General features: G+C 40.3%; 1 protein-coding gene across 29 annotated transcripts in view; it reads left to right on the top strand.

Annotated features, from left to right (window-relative positions):
- LOC110979269 (1-phosphatidylinositol 4,5-bisphosphate phosphodiesterase beta-1-like) overlaps window positions 1-15,671 on the top strand; it is a 107,822-nt gene extending 92,151 nt beyond the window's left edge. For 28 of the 29 annotated variants that reach the window (XM_087145325.1, XM_087145330.1, XM_022234904.2 and 25 more), the window contains 9 exons: window positions 687-806; window positions 4,456-4,499; window positions 5,176-5,369; window positions 6,327-6,396; window positions 6,714-6,889; window positions 7,912-8,007; window positions 8,702-8,759; window positions 9,044-9,130; window positions 9,662-15,671. In XM_087145325.1, the coding sequence (XP_087001451.1) occupies window positions 687-806; window positions 4,456-4,499; window positions 5,176-5,369; window positions 6,327-6,396; window positions 6,714-6,889; window positions 7,912-8,007; window positions 8,702-8,759; window positions 9,044-9,130; window positions 9,662-10,300 (1,484 nt within the window). In that variant the 3' untranslated portion in view covers window positions 10,301-15,671. The remainder of the gene's footprint in view (window positions 1-686; window positions 807-4,455; window positions 4,500-5,175; window positions 5,370-6,326; window positions 6,397-6,713; window positions 6,890-7,911; window positions 8,008-8,701; window positions 8,760-9,043; window positions 9,131-9,661) is intronic. The other variant, XM_087145351.1, reaches the window with a different exon arrangement.
- Window positions 15,672-16,310: the final 639 nt, after the last annotated feature.

Below are 16,310 nucleotides of genomic sequence, written 5' to 3' on the forward strand. Positions count from 1 at the left end.
GTCTTGTGCCCTTTATGCCATGAACATTTCCTTAAAAAAAGGTTTTCGGTTCAGTAAAATGAAAACACATGATTGCATTCTGTATTAAAATTGAGGGAATACTTGGAGCTGATAGTGACTTGGATTTCACTGCAGCGGGACAGAGTTTAACAGGTCAATTCATGATCCCCTCAATCACATCTATTTGCCATGTTTGGGTTTTGCCGTCATGAATATGCATTTGGGGGGTTCACGCTTACTCACTGAGCATGTGACTGCTGCCGAGGTTGTGTCACCATGTATGAAGCCACCACAGAGCATGGCCCTGGATGGTAATGCAACTTGGAGATAAGTTTTGCACCATGCAGTTTGGGGATGAGGTTGATTAATTCAGGACCGAACGTTGACGATCTCACAGTAATTTGAATCGACGAGGAATTTGAGAGAGAAAAGATTGACGGGATGTGGATACAGCCCACCTGTGTACAGTAATCCTGCTTCTTACATTTTCAGTGAAAGGCAGAACTTTCCACAACCCAAACTGGATCACTTCACAGTCGACGCAACAAACCCAGTTTAGCTTCAAGCTGACATATTAATGCTTGGTCAATTCTCTTTGTCTTGTTTTTGGTTTTTTTTTTGTTTGGTTTTTTTACACCCCCATCCCTACATCTTCTTTTTTCCTTCCTGTTCCCTTCTACGAGCAGACAGCATGGCGATACCCAGGTCTAAATCACTGGGTGCCGCCCAGTTTCAGATGGAATCTCTGGGCTCCCCGCTCAATCAGACCAGCCGCAGCATTAGCGCACCCAATCTGGGCCAGTCAGGTACTAAAGACGATGGTAGCATGTCTCCCTCTCGTCACTTTACCCCCCTCCCTCCTTGAAAAACAAATGTTGTGACGTGGGTTATGACCCAGGGTTTGACAAGCGTGAGGATAGATTTTGACCGGTTGGGACATGCAGTGACACATGTTGTTGGTCATGACATAGTTTATGAACTGAACAGCTTGTGACAGAGGTCATTCCAGGACAGTCGTGACTGATGTCATTTAGGGGTTTCTGACAAGGACATGACAGTGTCAAGGATATAGACAAGCTGCGACAAAAGGCTATAACGGGACTTGAGCAAGGCTTTTTGACAGATTCTGGCAGAGCAAGCTGGTAATGCATGCATGACGGTCACGCCAAGGGATTTTTGCATGTTTGCCAGTGTGACATGCATGGATACCAGGCTGTAACCAGGTCAAGCAGGGGTCATAACAAGGTCACAACAGCTGTGCATGATGTGTGGTCTTTGTGGACATACACGTAGTTGATAAGAACAACCAGCAGCTGCGCTGAAATAGGCATCAGGAGATGGACCTTTTCAAAATTCAGTTAATGTGAGAAATATATTCCACCATAGAAAAAAAATTGAGACCGATCCAATTTTATTAGGTTTTGAAAACAGCCTCCTGATGTGAATTTCAGCACAGCATTGGCACATAGACTTTGTGTAGTCTCTGTGATAATGAAACCAGCCATATAGTGATCATCTTTTTCTTGTCAGTCATTCCACTTCTTAGTCGTCGCTTGTCTGTCTGGTATCCAGACTTCCAAACTCCTATTATTGCTACTCGCTGCAAAATTCCTGGGCTGTAGTTTTCTTCACACTTTCATCTTGCATCATGTTTACAGGACTTGCTCTTTTGCCATGCCCCTTGCTTCTATCCAGCAAAAATAACCATGTTGTTTTTTCTTGTTGTATTTTCATTTCACTTGTAGTCTGGAGTTGTTCATAAATGTAGATTATGTTCACAGTACAGAACTGAGCACTGTCTCATGTGGCTTTGTTGTAGAACTTTTGTATTTTTAGAAAGTGGGATATTTTAGTCCTTTTTAATGTTTCTGTTTTTTTAATGATTTTCGTATTGAATCTGTGGTATAAATTTCTAACACTGCTAGACAAAGCAGTTTTTTTCTGCAAGGGCAAAAGTATCCCTGATATTGAGCCAAGGTACCTGACAAGTGATCAGAGCATTGGTTAGAATGGCGGAGCCGATTTTAGCTGCCAGTGTAGGAGCGGATGGTTCAGTACGTAGAACACCTACCTGCTGCTGCAAAGATTACAGTTTCCAATCCCATTGTAGATTTTCGGTTGCTTCTGTGATCAAGTTGTGCTCTCAGGCAAGTTGCCGTAGTGATTCTTTGGCACGGTAGTAAAAGCCACATTCCGAGCTGTGTGAAGTACTCTGACAACTTGGGTAGTTCTTGGGCCAGTTTGTTTCACACGGATCAGTGACTGGTCGTTGGTTCACTGACACTAAAACCCTTCTAAATGGAACCAACGATGGGATCACTAATCGAGATCCAGATCCGTGGGAAACAAGCTGTTCCTTCGACTGCACTGCTTAGGGTGTAGATGAATAGCCGACATCTGACTTTGGGTTATTAGAGTCATGAACATCTTGGACACAGCAAACATTGTGTCAACTGAAGAAAAGAAAACAGTTCAGTTAAGAAACTTCAGCGCTCACTTGTATACCTCACTTTAATGCTAGTCAAAACTTGGCGTAGAAAGCAAATGCAGCAGCAAATTCATGGGATCGCTGCAAGGACTTTTCTGCAAATTGGCTGAAATTTGAACAAATTCCAGCTCCAAGAAATTTCACCGTATAAATGTTTCTGGGCGTTATATTGTTCATGCATAGCGAGCCTATTCACATTGTGCATTCCTAAACTAAAATTTTCTTTTTAAGCGAATCTACTTTTACCCTCCTGACTCTAGTTTAGACCCAAACAATGACTGAGAAACTTCTCACTTCTGTTACTTTAGTACTTCTTTCCTGTAACACTTTGAAATGTTCTCTTGTCTTTGTCCTGTACATTTCGTACCATCTTGAACAAGTACCCAGCCTCGTGCCTAAATGTTAATGCTAGTACATGTACATGTAGTTTCTGGATTGGTCTCTTCGTGTATAACCTCAGATTTCTCTTCCTCGTTTAGTGTTTCAAAAACAGACGAGTGCCATCATTCTTGATGTAATATTATTTTTTTTCTTTCTTATCTGAGTGCCCCCAATATGTTACAATCCCTGCACTATCATTTACTGTCAGTAAATAAACATTGATGTTCTTGTGTGCAATTTTGTAGTGTTAGAGTAGTGTTTTTTGTCAGTTTGATTTAATGCATGGGACCATTCCGACATAACTTTATAGTTGCACGAGTGATTTCTTTATCACCCAAACCTTTGCACCCTTTTTTACTTTCAGACAGACTTCTGCACTTTTCATGTTTTGTGTAATTTGTTTGTTAATGATGGATTGTTTTGATGCAATTTTTTTACATTTGTAGATCATGCATCCCTGATATATATTTTTATTCGTGTACCTTTTAATAAATTAAATGAAATTCATTGTATAAGCCAAAGAACCCACCAGTAAAACTTGATCAGTTGATCTGTTTGAACTGGTTGTCCTTTCACACACACACATCACACAAAAAACATCACAAGTTGTTCTCCACGTTGGAAGCTTTTCCAGATAGGAGGTAAATGATATGATCTATAACGTTTTTTGCTTGCTTTGAGAAAACTGTCAAGAACTGTGATCATGAATGTCTGTATACTCAGATTATCGTTTCTCACTTCATCAACAATGACTCAAATTGGGCCACTGGTGACTCAGGCTGAATCACTCAGCTACTCAAAGTCTACATGTAGCCGACTAGACAGTGTAGGCCATATAATAGGCCTACCCTGCCCGGTGAGCACACATATCACTCATTTGAATGCAGCATTCTTGTGCGTCATTGCTTGGATTTTACAGAAGTGGGCTTCACCTTTAGAAATAAGATCTGAACAGGAAACAGTTTATGTAGCTTTATCGTAATTTTGCAACTACATTTAGATTTCCTCTGGGGAAAAAACAGTTCCCCAACAATTGAATTAATACTATTTAAGATGGCAGAAAAAAATCTTAACTTGGTTAACTCCTAAAAGGTGTGGAGTGTTAACTTCTGTAACACCTGAATTATAACCTCTAATAATTTCTCTATAAAAAAAGTAGCAACAAGAAATTGTGAATTGGGGCAGGGATGCAAAATATGTCTGAATGTACCCGGATTTGTTGTGTTATGCAAATTTGGAGAAGATTTGACTTGAGGCCTGGTGGTCCTAATCTCGAAATCAATTTCTTTTTTCTCACCGAAGTGTAATGCCTTCACACCTCTTTTTTCTAATACGAAAGATGTCAAAACTCATCTAAGTTGCATAAAGAGGTAGTACCTAACTGCCTTGGGGGGCAAGTACTCACCTCGGTCTTCTGAGTATGCAAATTTTGGAGCTATTTTTTCTGGTACTGTAAACCAGTAATCAATTTACAAATTCACAAATGCACTAATTCGCCTCCCTTCTCTTCCGAACATAGTTCCTTTTTACAGTTGCGAGCTGACCAGTCTCTAACTTTCTTTCCTTTTTTTTTTTTAACCAAGCAGAAGAGATAACGGCAGCTAGGCTTGAAGATATCAAGGAGCACAAGGTGAGTAGTGGAGTAACTCGTCAAGTTGTAGACCTAGTCAGGGAGGCGACCCGAGTTCTCTAGAGTTTTGTTAAATTTGCTGGACTTTTAGTAAGGAAAAATTCTTCAAAAGTTGGAATGGTTGGGATCACAGGGATAGGATGGGGGTTGCTTGACAGATTTTTCACTGGCTGAATTTATGAGTGTTAGCACTTGGCAAATACAAGTACTAAGATACTCCATATTCATTTGCATGGTCACTGTTTGTGCCGTAATCTAGCCAGCCGCAAGACACTCACAGGTCAAACACTAATCACTAGTCTCTGTTCAACTCACAAGCTATTTAAATGCATTGTGAAAAAAAGTAACTTTTGTACTTGTGACCCTATTTGTCAGTGTTATAGTGAGACTAGTCAGAAGGCAAGACACAAGACCAGCCGGGAGACCAGCCGGGACCAAATAGGAATGCCTTCATTTGAATAGCTTGTGACTTGGATTCAGACTGGAGGTCTTGTGCTGGTCTTGGGTTGGTCTCCTGATGGATTTACACGGTCTGACTGATATCTGAGTTGACCTGTGATCAGTATGTGATGACTCGATTGCAACCTGCCCCTTGCGCACTGCATTGACGCATCAGCATTACACTGAATCCTCCTTTTTTTTCTCTCTCTCTTGGAACACATCTGCACACCCTCAGAAATACAAGAAGGTGGTGATGCGGCTGAACCTGGAGCTGGAGAAGCTGATCAAGAAGGAGGAGAAGAAGCAGAGCAAGACGAAGCGCACCCACGCCAAGGAGCTGGCCAAGATGCAGAAGTCGCACGAGAAGGCCTTCAAGGCCCTGAACAAAAAGCAGGCCCGCCAGCTCAAGAAGGCGGCCAAGAAGGGACAGTCAGTCACTAGCCAATTTTTCTCTTCTTCTTTTGCACATCCGTTGATACTCTGAGTCTAGAGACTGGGTGTTTGGAGTGAAAAATTGTTTTAAATTTAGATCAAAATATTTCGAGAAGAATCCTGATGTATTGGAGCTAGTAAATCTCACTCAAATGTTTTTAGTTTGTCCTTAATTTAAGTCAGCAGGAATGATCTTTCATTCCAACGGTGAAATTTTAGAAGTCTTTGGAAAAAGAGAACTTTGTTATGCAGCAATTTTTTTCAGGAGCCTATAATGCTAAGCACATAATGTGTTGGGGCAAAAGACAGCTGAGAACCAGCCAAATGCTGTGCACATTTCATGGCATTTTCACCTGGTAACCTTTTCTTTTTGCCAATCAAAAATTGTTTATGCTGAGCAGAATTTTTTTGGAGGGGGAGGGGTGACTTATATGGCTGCAGGAAATTGGCATTTTAGCTGGTAACTTTTTCTTTTTGCCAATCAAAACTTGTTTGCATTGAGCAGAATTTTTTTGGGGGGAGGGTGACTTATGTGGCTGCAGGAAATTGGCCCCTGTTGGTTGAACTCAGAACTTCCACCAAACTGTCTGCTGTTAAATATTTCTCGAAAGGATTTTATATCTCCTTACAGGTTGTCAAGTAGCAGTGCATGATTTTGGTTAGCTTTAAAGGGTCACTGTCTCCTCTGTATTTTCATCATAGTTATGCTTAGAGCCATTTTGAGACTTTCTTAAATTGAATCAAAGATTGTACACAGTGACAGCCCTCTCTTAAGGCACTGGTCTGCAATCTTGGTTATGCCCGTTTAGTGTCCTGGATGCAAATTTGAAGTCAAGTGTCATACAATGACATGCCTCTTGCCGTGTCATCCATTGAATTTTTACATCTCCACAGTAGTATGCAATACCGTGTTACACTGATTGAAAAAGAAAAACGGCATTTGTTACCTTGCAGGAACATTGATGAGTTGAGACGCCAATTGAACGAGGTAATGGATGCTCTCACAAGGGATAAGGAGAACGAGGTATGTTATTCAAACTTATTTCTTTACGCTGACCTGAGCAGTATTGTTCCTGAAATTGTGCCCGAGCCACAGCCGTGCAGATTGTATGGGATCCAGACTTAATAAAGGGTAATAAAGAAGCTGTGTGTGGAAGAAAAACATTTTTAGCCTTTGGATTGGAGTTGAAACATGCTGGTCAAAATGTTGAGATATAAACAGATCTGGTTGTATTAATACAGCATCCATGTTAGATCAGACAAGGTTGTTTATGAAAGATTCCCACCAAATTACTTCCCCCCCTTCTTAACCTGTCCCGCCACCCACTTTACCCACCTTAGCTTCTGAAGAAGCAGTCAGCCCAAGTGAGTTCGCTGATCGACCTCTACAAGAGGCATTATGCCGACGAGAGAGACTTGAAGAAGGAGCATGCCGAGATCCTCTACGAGCTGCAGATGGAGCTGATGGTGGCCGTCCATGAAAAACAGCTGGCCAAGCTGGACAGTCAACACAAGAAGTAAGACCACCATTTGGTCAGGGGAAACTTGGCCAGTAGGTTATAGACTTTGACCCCTATGACCATGGTGCGTGACCTGTAGAAGTGGGAGGGTGAGGCAGACAGGAATTCCTCTCCTATTTCTCTCGAGATTGAGGGTGAAGTCTGACAACTTCGATCATGTTGTCAAAATTCCCCATTGTTTTTAAAATCATCCCTCTGGTCTACGCTGACTTTGGGCCTTGTGTTTCTAATTAGAAGATTTCTCCAACTTCTAAATTTTAAACTCGGAAGGGACTGATAAAAATAATGAAATTGGAAGGTTGTAAGCATGGGGATCGGGGCCCTGGTTAAAAGTTTTGGAGTTGAAGTCCAGTATGTTTCTGGGCATCTTGGAGTTTGGTTTATTCTGCAAAAGTGGGCAGATTTATAACACTTCATGACAGCTTTTCTTCAACTATAGAAGACTGCAAACCTGAAGTTTTCAGGTGAAGAGATCAGATCCTCCTCTATCCCTGTCTCATGCCAGGCTTGGCGGTGGGTGGACCTTTAGTGTTGTAGTCTAATCCTCGCAAGTCTGTCCCATGTCAAGTCTTAAGGGGAGTCTGAAATCAGGCCACAACCTTTCACATAGACAGTAACGGAGGCATTTCAAAATCACCGATCTCCCCTCATTTTTTTTTCTGACCTGATGCGTGATTTGACTTATTTTCCTCACTTGAGACTTGACTTGTGGTGAATTCAACTTTGACTTCAACTCTTGTTTGACTCGCCCCCTTGCATCATCTGGAGGAATAATTTAAACACTCGGTCTAACCTTCGGGATGTGAGGTACAGCTTTTCATCAATATTTTACTGTGATAAACTGTCCTTGTTTTTACAAAATTTCTCAACATGTGAGTTCACTTTGAAAGCATTCCCTCCGTCAACCTGTCAGCTTTCGTGACAAGCACTTCACTCTTCGAGTGAACTTCAAAATCCCACCCATGAAAGAAATGGAAATTTTAACAAGGTTTCCAACTGTGCTATGAATCTGCTTTCAGGGAGGAAGTTGAATTGCGGAAGAGGCTGGATGAAAAGAATGCGGAGGATCTGAAACAGATGAGCAAGCGGCGAGGCGACAAGCAGGAAATCAGCAGGTGGGTCTGCGGGAGTTGTTCTTGAAGGGGAAAACTGACAATTTTCTACCGTTCCGGGCAGAAGCTTGGTTTTGGAAGCATTTGAAAACGAAAAAAGACTAACCGTGTGGTTTGGCTGGAATTAATTCCTCGAATGACTTGGTCTTTCCCTACTTGTTTGGTATGCGGCTACATCAAGATCACTTTTAGGTTTATGTATTGTGCAGGGAATTCCCCAACTGTGTAGTGGGGGTTTTAAATGACATTACAGCAACAGCAGCCCTGAATGCCAGGAGATGGCACGAACATCGAGAGCCATGTTTAGGTTAGAAGCTAACATTGTGTCCAAATGTTAAAGCTATGGCTGAAACGGGCATGTGCATCTATGGAAGTGGCTAGCTGGCAGCTGTAGCCACTTCACTCAGACTTGGCTACTATTCACAGCCACAGCAAGTCATTTGGAGATGACCCTGTTTGATCGAGTTGAATTTTCTGTAACAGGGCCCTTAAATCATTCCAGCACATAATTTTCCGGACAACCTTTAGGTTCCATTTGTTTTTGTTTATCTTCAGGGTTAATAGGTTCTGAAAGTGTGACACTGCCCAAAGTAAAGAGAGAGTTCCCAGTTTGACTGTTGTATTCAAAAATACTTAAGATATCAGCGTGCCCGAAATGAATTCATGGAGATTCGGGATTGTTTTTTTTCCGTGGCAGATTACGAAGGGAAAACCAACAGAAGTATATTCAGCAGGCTGTGTCCTATCGACAGACGGTAAGGGAGACCAGCCAGATGGTGCTGGGCGTATTACTTAATTCTTGGATAATGATGAGATTTCTCACTTCCTACCAAGAGGCTAAAAAAAAGATTTACATTAAAATTTCCTCCTAACATTTTTCATTTGAGCCTCAGTAGTCTCACCCTTAAGAATTCTGCAAGTATTCATGTTGGAAATATGATGTAGAAATTCTTTCTTTTGAACTTAAAAACCATAAGGGGGGAAAAAAAACCAAGATCGTTACACCGCGACCCTTCCTTATTTTTTCGTGGTCACTCAGTTGCATGAGATTCAGCAGAAGAAGCGAGAGGAGCTGGAGAACCAGATGAAGGAACTGCAAGAAGAGCTAGCTGCCGAGGAAGATTCGGTAAGTCAGGGTTTGCTGAGAAACAGGATTTTCATGTCTGTGTGCCTTTGAGGTTTATCGTGGGGCAGCTGTCTTGTTTTTCTGCCACTGATACTAATGTCATCAACCTGAGGATGGAAGAACAAAATAGTCAGTTTCCTTTCATCAATATGTAAAGTTGTATTGCTGTTGTCAATTGGTATACAGGGGCAAGACAAACATGGCTGAACCATGATAAAGGTTTACATGCCATCTAAGAAGCAATTTGGAACTGATTTTTTTTTACCTTTGGGGTGCTGGGTTACCAGTTGTATCGCTTGAAATTGGGGGGCTTTAGTATATAACAACACCCCTGCTCCCCAAAAAAGCTGCTATGCGGATGATGAAAAGCAAAGAAGAGCATCAGGAATACCACGTACATGACCTCTGTAGCATTTGGCTTGTGATCTGTTTATTGAAGCTAGTATTTGCTGAGCAGAATTGATGTATTAAAGCAGGTCAATGACATTGGCCCCAGGTGTTAGCCAGGTTTTGGTTTTTGCTCCTGAACAGCATGCAGCATCACTGGATGCCGAGTACGAATCGAAATGCCGACAGCTCGTCCAGGATCTGAAGAAGAACCAATCGTCCTCTGATGGGCCCATTGTGGCCACCCTCAGCAACGGCGCAGCAACCAGCCAGGAGCGCATAGCTGCTGTCAACGGCATTGTGGAGGTTGAGGCTGTGATCGAACACAATGGGGAGAGGTCAGACGAGACGGGTGAGGTGGATCCACCCCGCCCCGCCCAGGCCCTGCAAAAGTCTTCGTCGTCTTCGTCCTCCGCCTCACAGGGTAACAATGAGGAGCAGGGAAGTTCTTCGCCCAGATCGGACGGCTCCCGGCCACACTCTCCAGTTAAATTGCCGGAGTCCCCCTCATCACCCTCTGAGGGGTCGCCTCGGAAAGACATCACCCCAACTCCTGGGGGCTCGCCCAACAAGTCCCCCACGAAGATGCCCCCAGGGTCACCCCAAAAGGTTCTGGCAGAGACAACCATTGTGTCTCCCCAAAAAGCAGCCAATGAAAGCGGGGCCCAAGTGAATGGGACCCCAGAGCCAGAACGGACCGCCTCACCAGTATCAGTAGGTGAGTCGCCTAAGAAAAGTCTGGATCTTAGCGACATAGAGGCCGACATAATCACTCGGTTATGAAGTCAGAAAACTTACAGTGAGTCTGGTAAAGGAAAATGTGGTCTTCTTGCAAGGGCATATACCTAAAATTAACGATTACCAATTGTATTCACTTTTTAAACCATTGTGCACGACACATGTAATTGGTGCTAATTGTTAGGGATCCAATGCACATTCCGTGGAATTCAAGACAGATGTTGAACTGTTGAGCACACACTCTGAAAGTTTTATCCTTGCATTTGTTTTTGTTTTTTTTTCTAACAAGCCGCATAAATTGTAATCACGTGATTTATTTTTTTCTAATCTGTTAGATGTGTCTTGCTTTTGAAAAGATTTTAAGTTCTTACGGTGTCATTAAATGATTTTATCTGCACCAATTTTTATATTCTTACATGTTCTTTCTTTGGCTGTGTATTTCTGAGACAAACCTTTGAAATGTGAAATCGTCAGTCAGTGATCAAGATTTAAGGATGTAAATTGAAATAAATAATTGAAATAAATAAATCCAGTATGCACTGAATGTTTACAATACCTGCTTGTGTCTCTGAACTTGTAGGCTTTAAAAGATTTTATCTCCTTTTTGAGATTTATTAGTAATGCTGATCAACTACAATTATTATTGCAAGTATTTTCATTGTAAATGATCAATGGTGTTTTTTTAAGACTAACGTAATTCCATGAAAAAACAAAAAGTAATTTACACAAATTTCACAAATGGGATCAGAAATGTTCCTCACAGGATCAAATGTTTTGCGTGGCTAATTTCTAAACGGAAAATTACCTTATTCAGTGAACCTTTAGTGAACAATTTTTCATTTACCAACGGATGAACAAATTTTAACCTCTAGTTTATGAGTAATTCCTACAGGAGATTGTGGAAACTTATTCTTTTCAGGTCCATCGTCAAAACCAGCACAGCATTTAGATTTTAGAATAACTGCAGTTCAGTAGTAATCGCTGTTGATATTTTAATCATCATTGTACAGAATGAATGCAATTTTTACCTGAATATATTTAATCAAAGGTTTGCTTCTTAAATCTAAAATATGAATAGTGTCTTTTAATTTCTTTTATTCTTTCACCTGCTGAAATTTTGTTTCAATGTGCACCCTTGAAAGCAACTGATGCATTAACTCGCAGCGTCCTCCTTGTTTGCTAAACCAAATTGAAGCCATACTGAAATTCAGTTTCTTTGTATTTGTTTGAAGAGGTCAAAGTTCACAGGGGTGATTTTTTTTTAAATCGGTCTATTGAAAGTCAGCTTTAGTTCAAATTGTGGTTTCACAAGAAAAAAAATTTCACAGAAGTCACTACCGGTGTGTGTTTTTCTTTTCCTGTACATTTTTTCTTTTAGACAATGAGAAATTTGGATCTTAAAGCCACCGAGGTTTGACTCTTATTTTCAGTCCAATATTTGTGGGTCATTTTTGTTAGTGGATCACACTACTGCCTTGGGATGATAGACAAAAATAAACTTTGAGATGGATGTGTGTATATATAGTTGATAAGTTTAAATAGGTGTATATAGGAACATATTTATATAGAATGTACATGCTCCAGCACTTGAGGTACACGATCTGATGTTTGGAGCTGTGTTTAGCCGAATTCATGCTTCACATTTGGACAAATACCAGTGACATTTTGTGAGGTTGGAACCTGATGACCGTATGAAGCTCTTTTTGTATCTCATTTTTGAAGCCATTCAGTATTTCAAACTTGTGCAAGGGTTACTTTTTAGAAACTCTAAAAACAAAAACCGGTGGCAATCGTGGGAGAAGTGTACAATACAGTTTTGCTGGTTTCAGGATGCAGCTGTGCACTCTTTCCCCCTTGGAAAGTGCCAATTGTCATGCTTGTGAGTTGTTGCTTACGTTTTTTAGCTTGTACTGCCTGTTTCATGGCTGATTCTGAAAAGCATTGCAATTGTGCTCTTTGCACAAAGGCAGAGATATTTCATTGGTATCTGCAATCAAGATTGGATCAAGACATTCAAATTCCACAAATTTAGTCTGGGCGTTTAAAAATAGCCAGAATTGAAATGAGACTGTGCACTCAGCACAAGGGCAATACGTGTATATTGTCATAGGTTTGTCATGAAGACATTTCCCAGTCTCCACACGTTTATCAATGCTGCAGAATGGGATGAAGACTAGATACTAGACACCTAAGGAGTATTAAAAGAGCAACCCTTGGTGGGAGTCTTGGGAAAGCAGTCACTTATTTTGCACAGTCGCATCCAAGGGGGATTTTTTTCTGTGGTGCAATAGGAACATCATTAATTGTGCACTGTATCAAATGTTGACATCAAACAAAATCATTGAACATGTGCATTTTGTATGGTGTCATATCACACTCGCTCCAACCAACGCTGTGGAGAGTTGTTCAAATATTTTGTGGTAGGGAGCACAACTTTTGGTAAGAAGTCTTTGTTATATTCATGGTGGATATCAGTAATTTGGTGTATATATATTTAAGATGTATGATATATAAGTATTTTTGAACAAATTAGTCACTCACTTCACATAATGGAGATGTCTTTTAGTCCCCTGGTAGTTCGCCTGCTAATTTGGGGGCCATATCATAGGACTGAAAAATGCATGAGACCAACTAAGGTGTCGGGTGTCATATTAAACAAGAAAACACTTTGGAATCAGGAAGTATATATAAATACGTATATTTTTGATATGAAATGGTAGGAACAGGCTTTAAAAATTATATATATATTGAATATAACACAAATGTGGCACAAAGAGAAGCATTTGGAAATGAAGGTTTGTATACTATTTGGAAACTGATGCCTTTGGAGTGGAGTGTTGAGGAGGAATGTACAAGATAATTGTTGGGTTCACTTCTGAAGTTGCAGGCAACTGCTCTGAAGATGAAGCTGTCAATTTATAATTACTTGCAGCATCAGTATGTTTTTTCTAGTTTTTTCCAAGGTTAAAATACTTCTTTCAGGGACACAGAATGTTAATTTTTTTACCATTTTTCCCACCTGGAATATCGGAACACCCCCTTTGCTTTGTGAATGATATCACTGACTTTCAACCCAAAGTTTTAGAAAGCTACCGATGTTGAGATGGTTCATCCAGGTAGGGTGCGTTCCCTGCGTATTGTCAATGAAGGGAAACCTGTAGAGTTGTGGACCCAACAATTGCACCCTATATATTCCCCAATATCATTAAAGGGAAGAGTGTCAGAAAGGAGACGGATGTAAATGAAGACTTTTTAGCCACTGGATTTGTTTTACACTCGGCAAGTTTTGCCATCTTGACTTGATTGTCATTGTAGATTGAGGCCTTAAGATATTTGGTTGAAGTCTGGGTGTTTCAAAGTTTTCCATAAAATTGGGTCTTCTCGTACACGTAGATTATTTTGTATGGTGTAATAGTCTCCATGTCTCTGATTGTTTAAATGGTTCGTGCCCCAGAACTTCAAATCCACTTTGTCCATATTCTTTTCATTTTTAGAGGGATTTTAATCCTCATGATCGTAATGATGTACATAACATATTTTCACTTGCAGTTAAAAAAATTACACAGAGGACATAATGTGTGTGCAGGGAAATTTCAAACATTAATGTAAAACAGCACATCCCACCATTCATTAAAGTTTTGTGGTTTTTAAATAAACAATATAGCAACAAATTAATAAGAAAAAAAGTGATTGTTGATATATTTGTACGTTTTCTCAAGAAAGTGTGAAAACAAACTTTACCTTACTAAAAGCCCGAAGCACATTGTTTATCATTTGTAGAAGCTGTTTTAGTGATGATATTTTTTAAGGAGATTACATTTTGACATGTAATTGTACTTTACTATTGGATTATGTCCTTCACTGATAATTCTACTTGTAAAAGACCCTTCATATTTTACTGCTGACATCTCCAGTTGTTTACTCTTTTTGACCAACAATTGGGAATACGCAAGTACCTCACTCCTTGTTGACAATGCAATTGAAACACCCACCCTTGTCCCATTTGCCTTCTAAAATGTTTTAATCGCCCCACGCGTGATATCTGCCCCTAGAAATCCTGTCCGTGTAAATCTGTATGTCACTGGATTTTGTCCTGTTGACATCGGGCTTAAACTAAATCTGAAAAAGCCTGTGAAATCAGACGATCATTTCAGCTGCCCTCTACTTTGGATGAAGCCACAGTGGATTTGGAAAACTGTAGGCTCTCAATCAGAGTGGCATGCCATTTGAAGTAAAACTTGGATCAGTCATCCAAAATTCTAATTAGTTTACGAAAACTTGCGGTCATACATGCAAGGATGTATTGTCACACTGATTTAATGCGTTCATGGTCGTAATACTTTACCGTGACTATCGGCAGTAGAGGCACACGCCGTGTCAGCCACTTCTGCATATAGGATCTTTACTACCATTTTTTGCGTATTTCACTGTGCTTCTCACACCATTCAGTAGGTCTACACAACGTAGAAGCATTGTTGTCCACTTTCATCATGCTGTAATTTTTCCCGCTCCTAATTCGAACAACCAACATCATATTTCCTTATCGTCTGGGGAGAAAATGCACTTTCTCTGCCGTAAAATGATGCAGTATTTTATCCAAAGGATCAAGGCGTTATTTATATGTGACCATCACTTGAGGTACAATACATTAATGTGTGAAATTCGTCATGGATATGTAATTTTATGAATCTTGCTAATATTGATCAAAGTTAATAACAGGTGTTTGAGCATGATCCTTTATCAGTTGACAGACGTTGGAAACAGACGAGAGTTGTTATCCATTTTATCAAAAGTGAACCGTATATAGTGGACTTACGAGTTGTGTTGCGAGGTTAAATGAATGAAAGTAATGCGCTTGCTACAGTTATGCATTGAATGAATTTGTGCGAAACTATAGTGAATAGTTTCTGACCGGAGACTGAATGACGTAACTAACCCGTGACAGACTCCTGAATACTGGCTAAAAACAATTGGCCGTTTGTGGTAATATTGCGAAACATGTGATTCCATGTTCCCTTCGGATTCTCTGAATGATTAAACACATATCCATTACGTTGATAGCATTTTTTCATTGAAAAATAACCCAAGCATTTTGTAGGCGTTTTCAAGTACGTTAGGCCCGTATATTCGTATGGGCCTAATTTTTCCTGGTTATTGTATATAGGGAACTCGTTCACGAGACAATACTCTTGGTTCGCGAAATAACTTTGTGTTTAAAAATGTAAATCAAGATAGAGACCCGTGATTCTCTTGAGGGGATGTACTTTCATAAATGTCTTTTAAAACAGATTTTACCAAGTTTGATTTTTAATTAAAGGAAAATTAAAGCATATAAATCGGACTGTGATACACCAGCATTTATTTGAGTGGATGTTGTTTTGTCAATAAAGGAACACCAATGCGTTTTTTCATTGAAGTATTTGTTTTGTGCAGTTTGTTTGGTTTAGTGTGGTGTGAGCATAGAGAATATACCTACTTATAATAATCCCCAGCCTCAAATAAGTCCCATTATATCTCCTGTCCTGCACCAGCTTTGAAGTGCCCGGCTTTGTAATTCATAAATTGAAAATTTGACGACAAAGTGTTCCTCCCAGCATCCTGATAATTGTGGCTGCTTCATTCGTATACCGCAACTTAATTTCATCCCTATGTATATTATGTTCATTTGTTGTGGTAGCCGACTCCGTCAGTTAAAACTCAGCACAAAGGCCTTACTTGGGAACAGTTTGTGAACGCGGAGTGACATTCTATAACACAAATTTTGTTTCGCATTTAAATTGTGTTTATCTCGGCGAATCTCTATGCATCTGATGCTTTGCAATGTTCATCACACACCTTGACAAAAAAAATGACTCGCCGTATAACAACCAATTAACTCTGACAAGGGAAGCGAGTTGTGCATCGTGTTACGTTACGTATTCGCAGTGTAAGGTTCTTATATAAACGCTCAGTTATTATCTCGTGAAATGGCCGAGTGGTTAAGCTGGGTGTTGAAAGACACGGTGGTCACGGGTTCGAATCCCAGTGCCGTCTCTCTTTTTTTCAGCTTTTTTCA

This window comes from Acanthaster planci, linkage group LG01 (assembly GCF_054643075.1).
Source record: "Acanthaster planci isolate LZ-2023a linkage group LG01, COTS_SCS, whole genome shotgun sequence".
In the NCBI taxonomy this organism is placed as follows: Eukaryota; Metazoa; Echinodermata; class Asteroidea; order Valvatida; family Acanthasteridae; genus Acanthaster; species Acanthaster planci.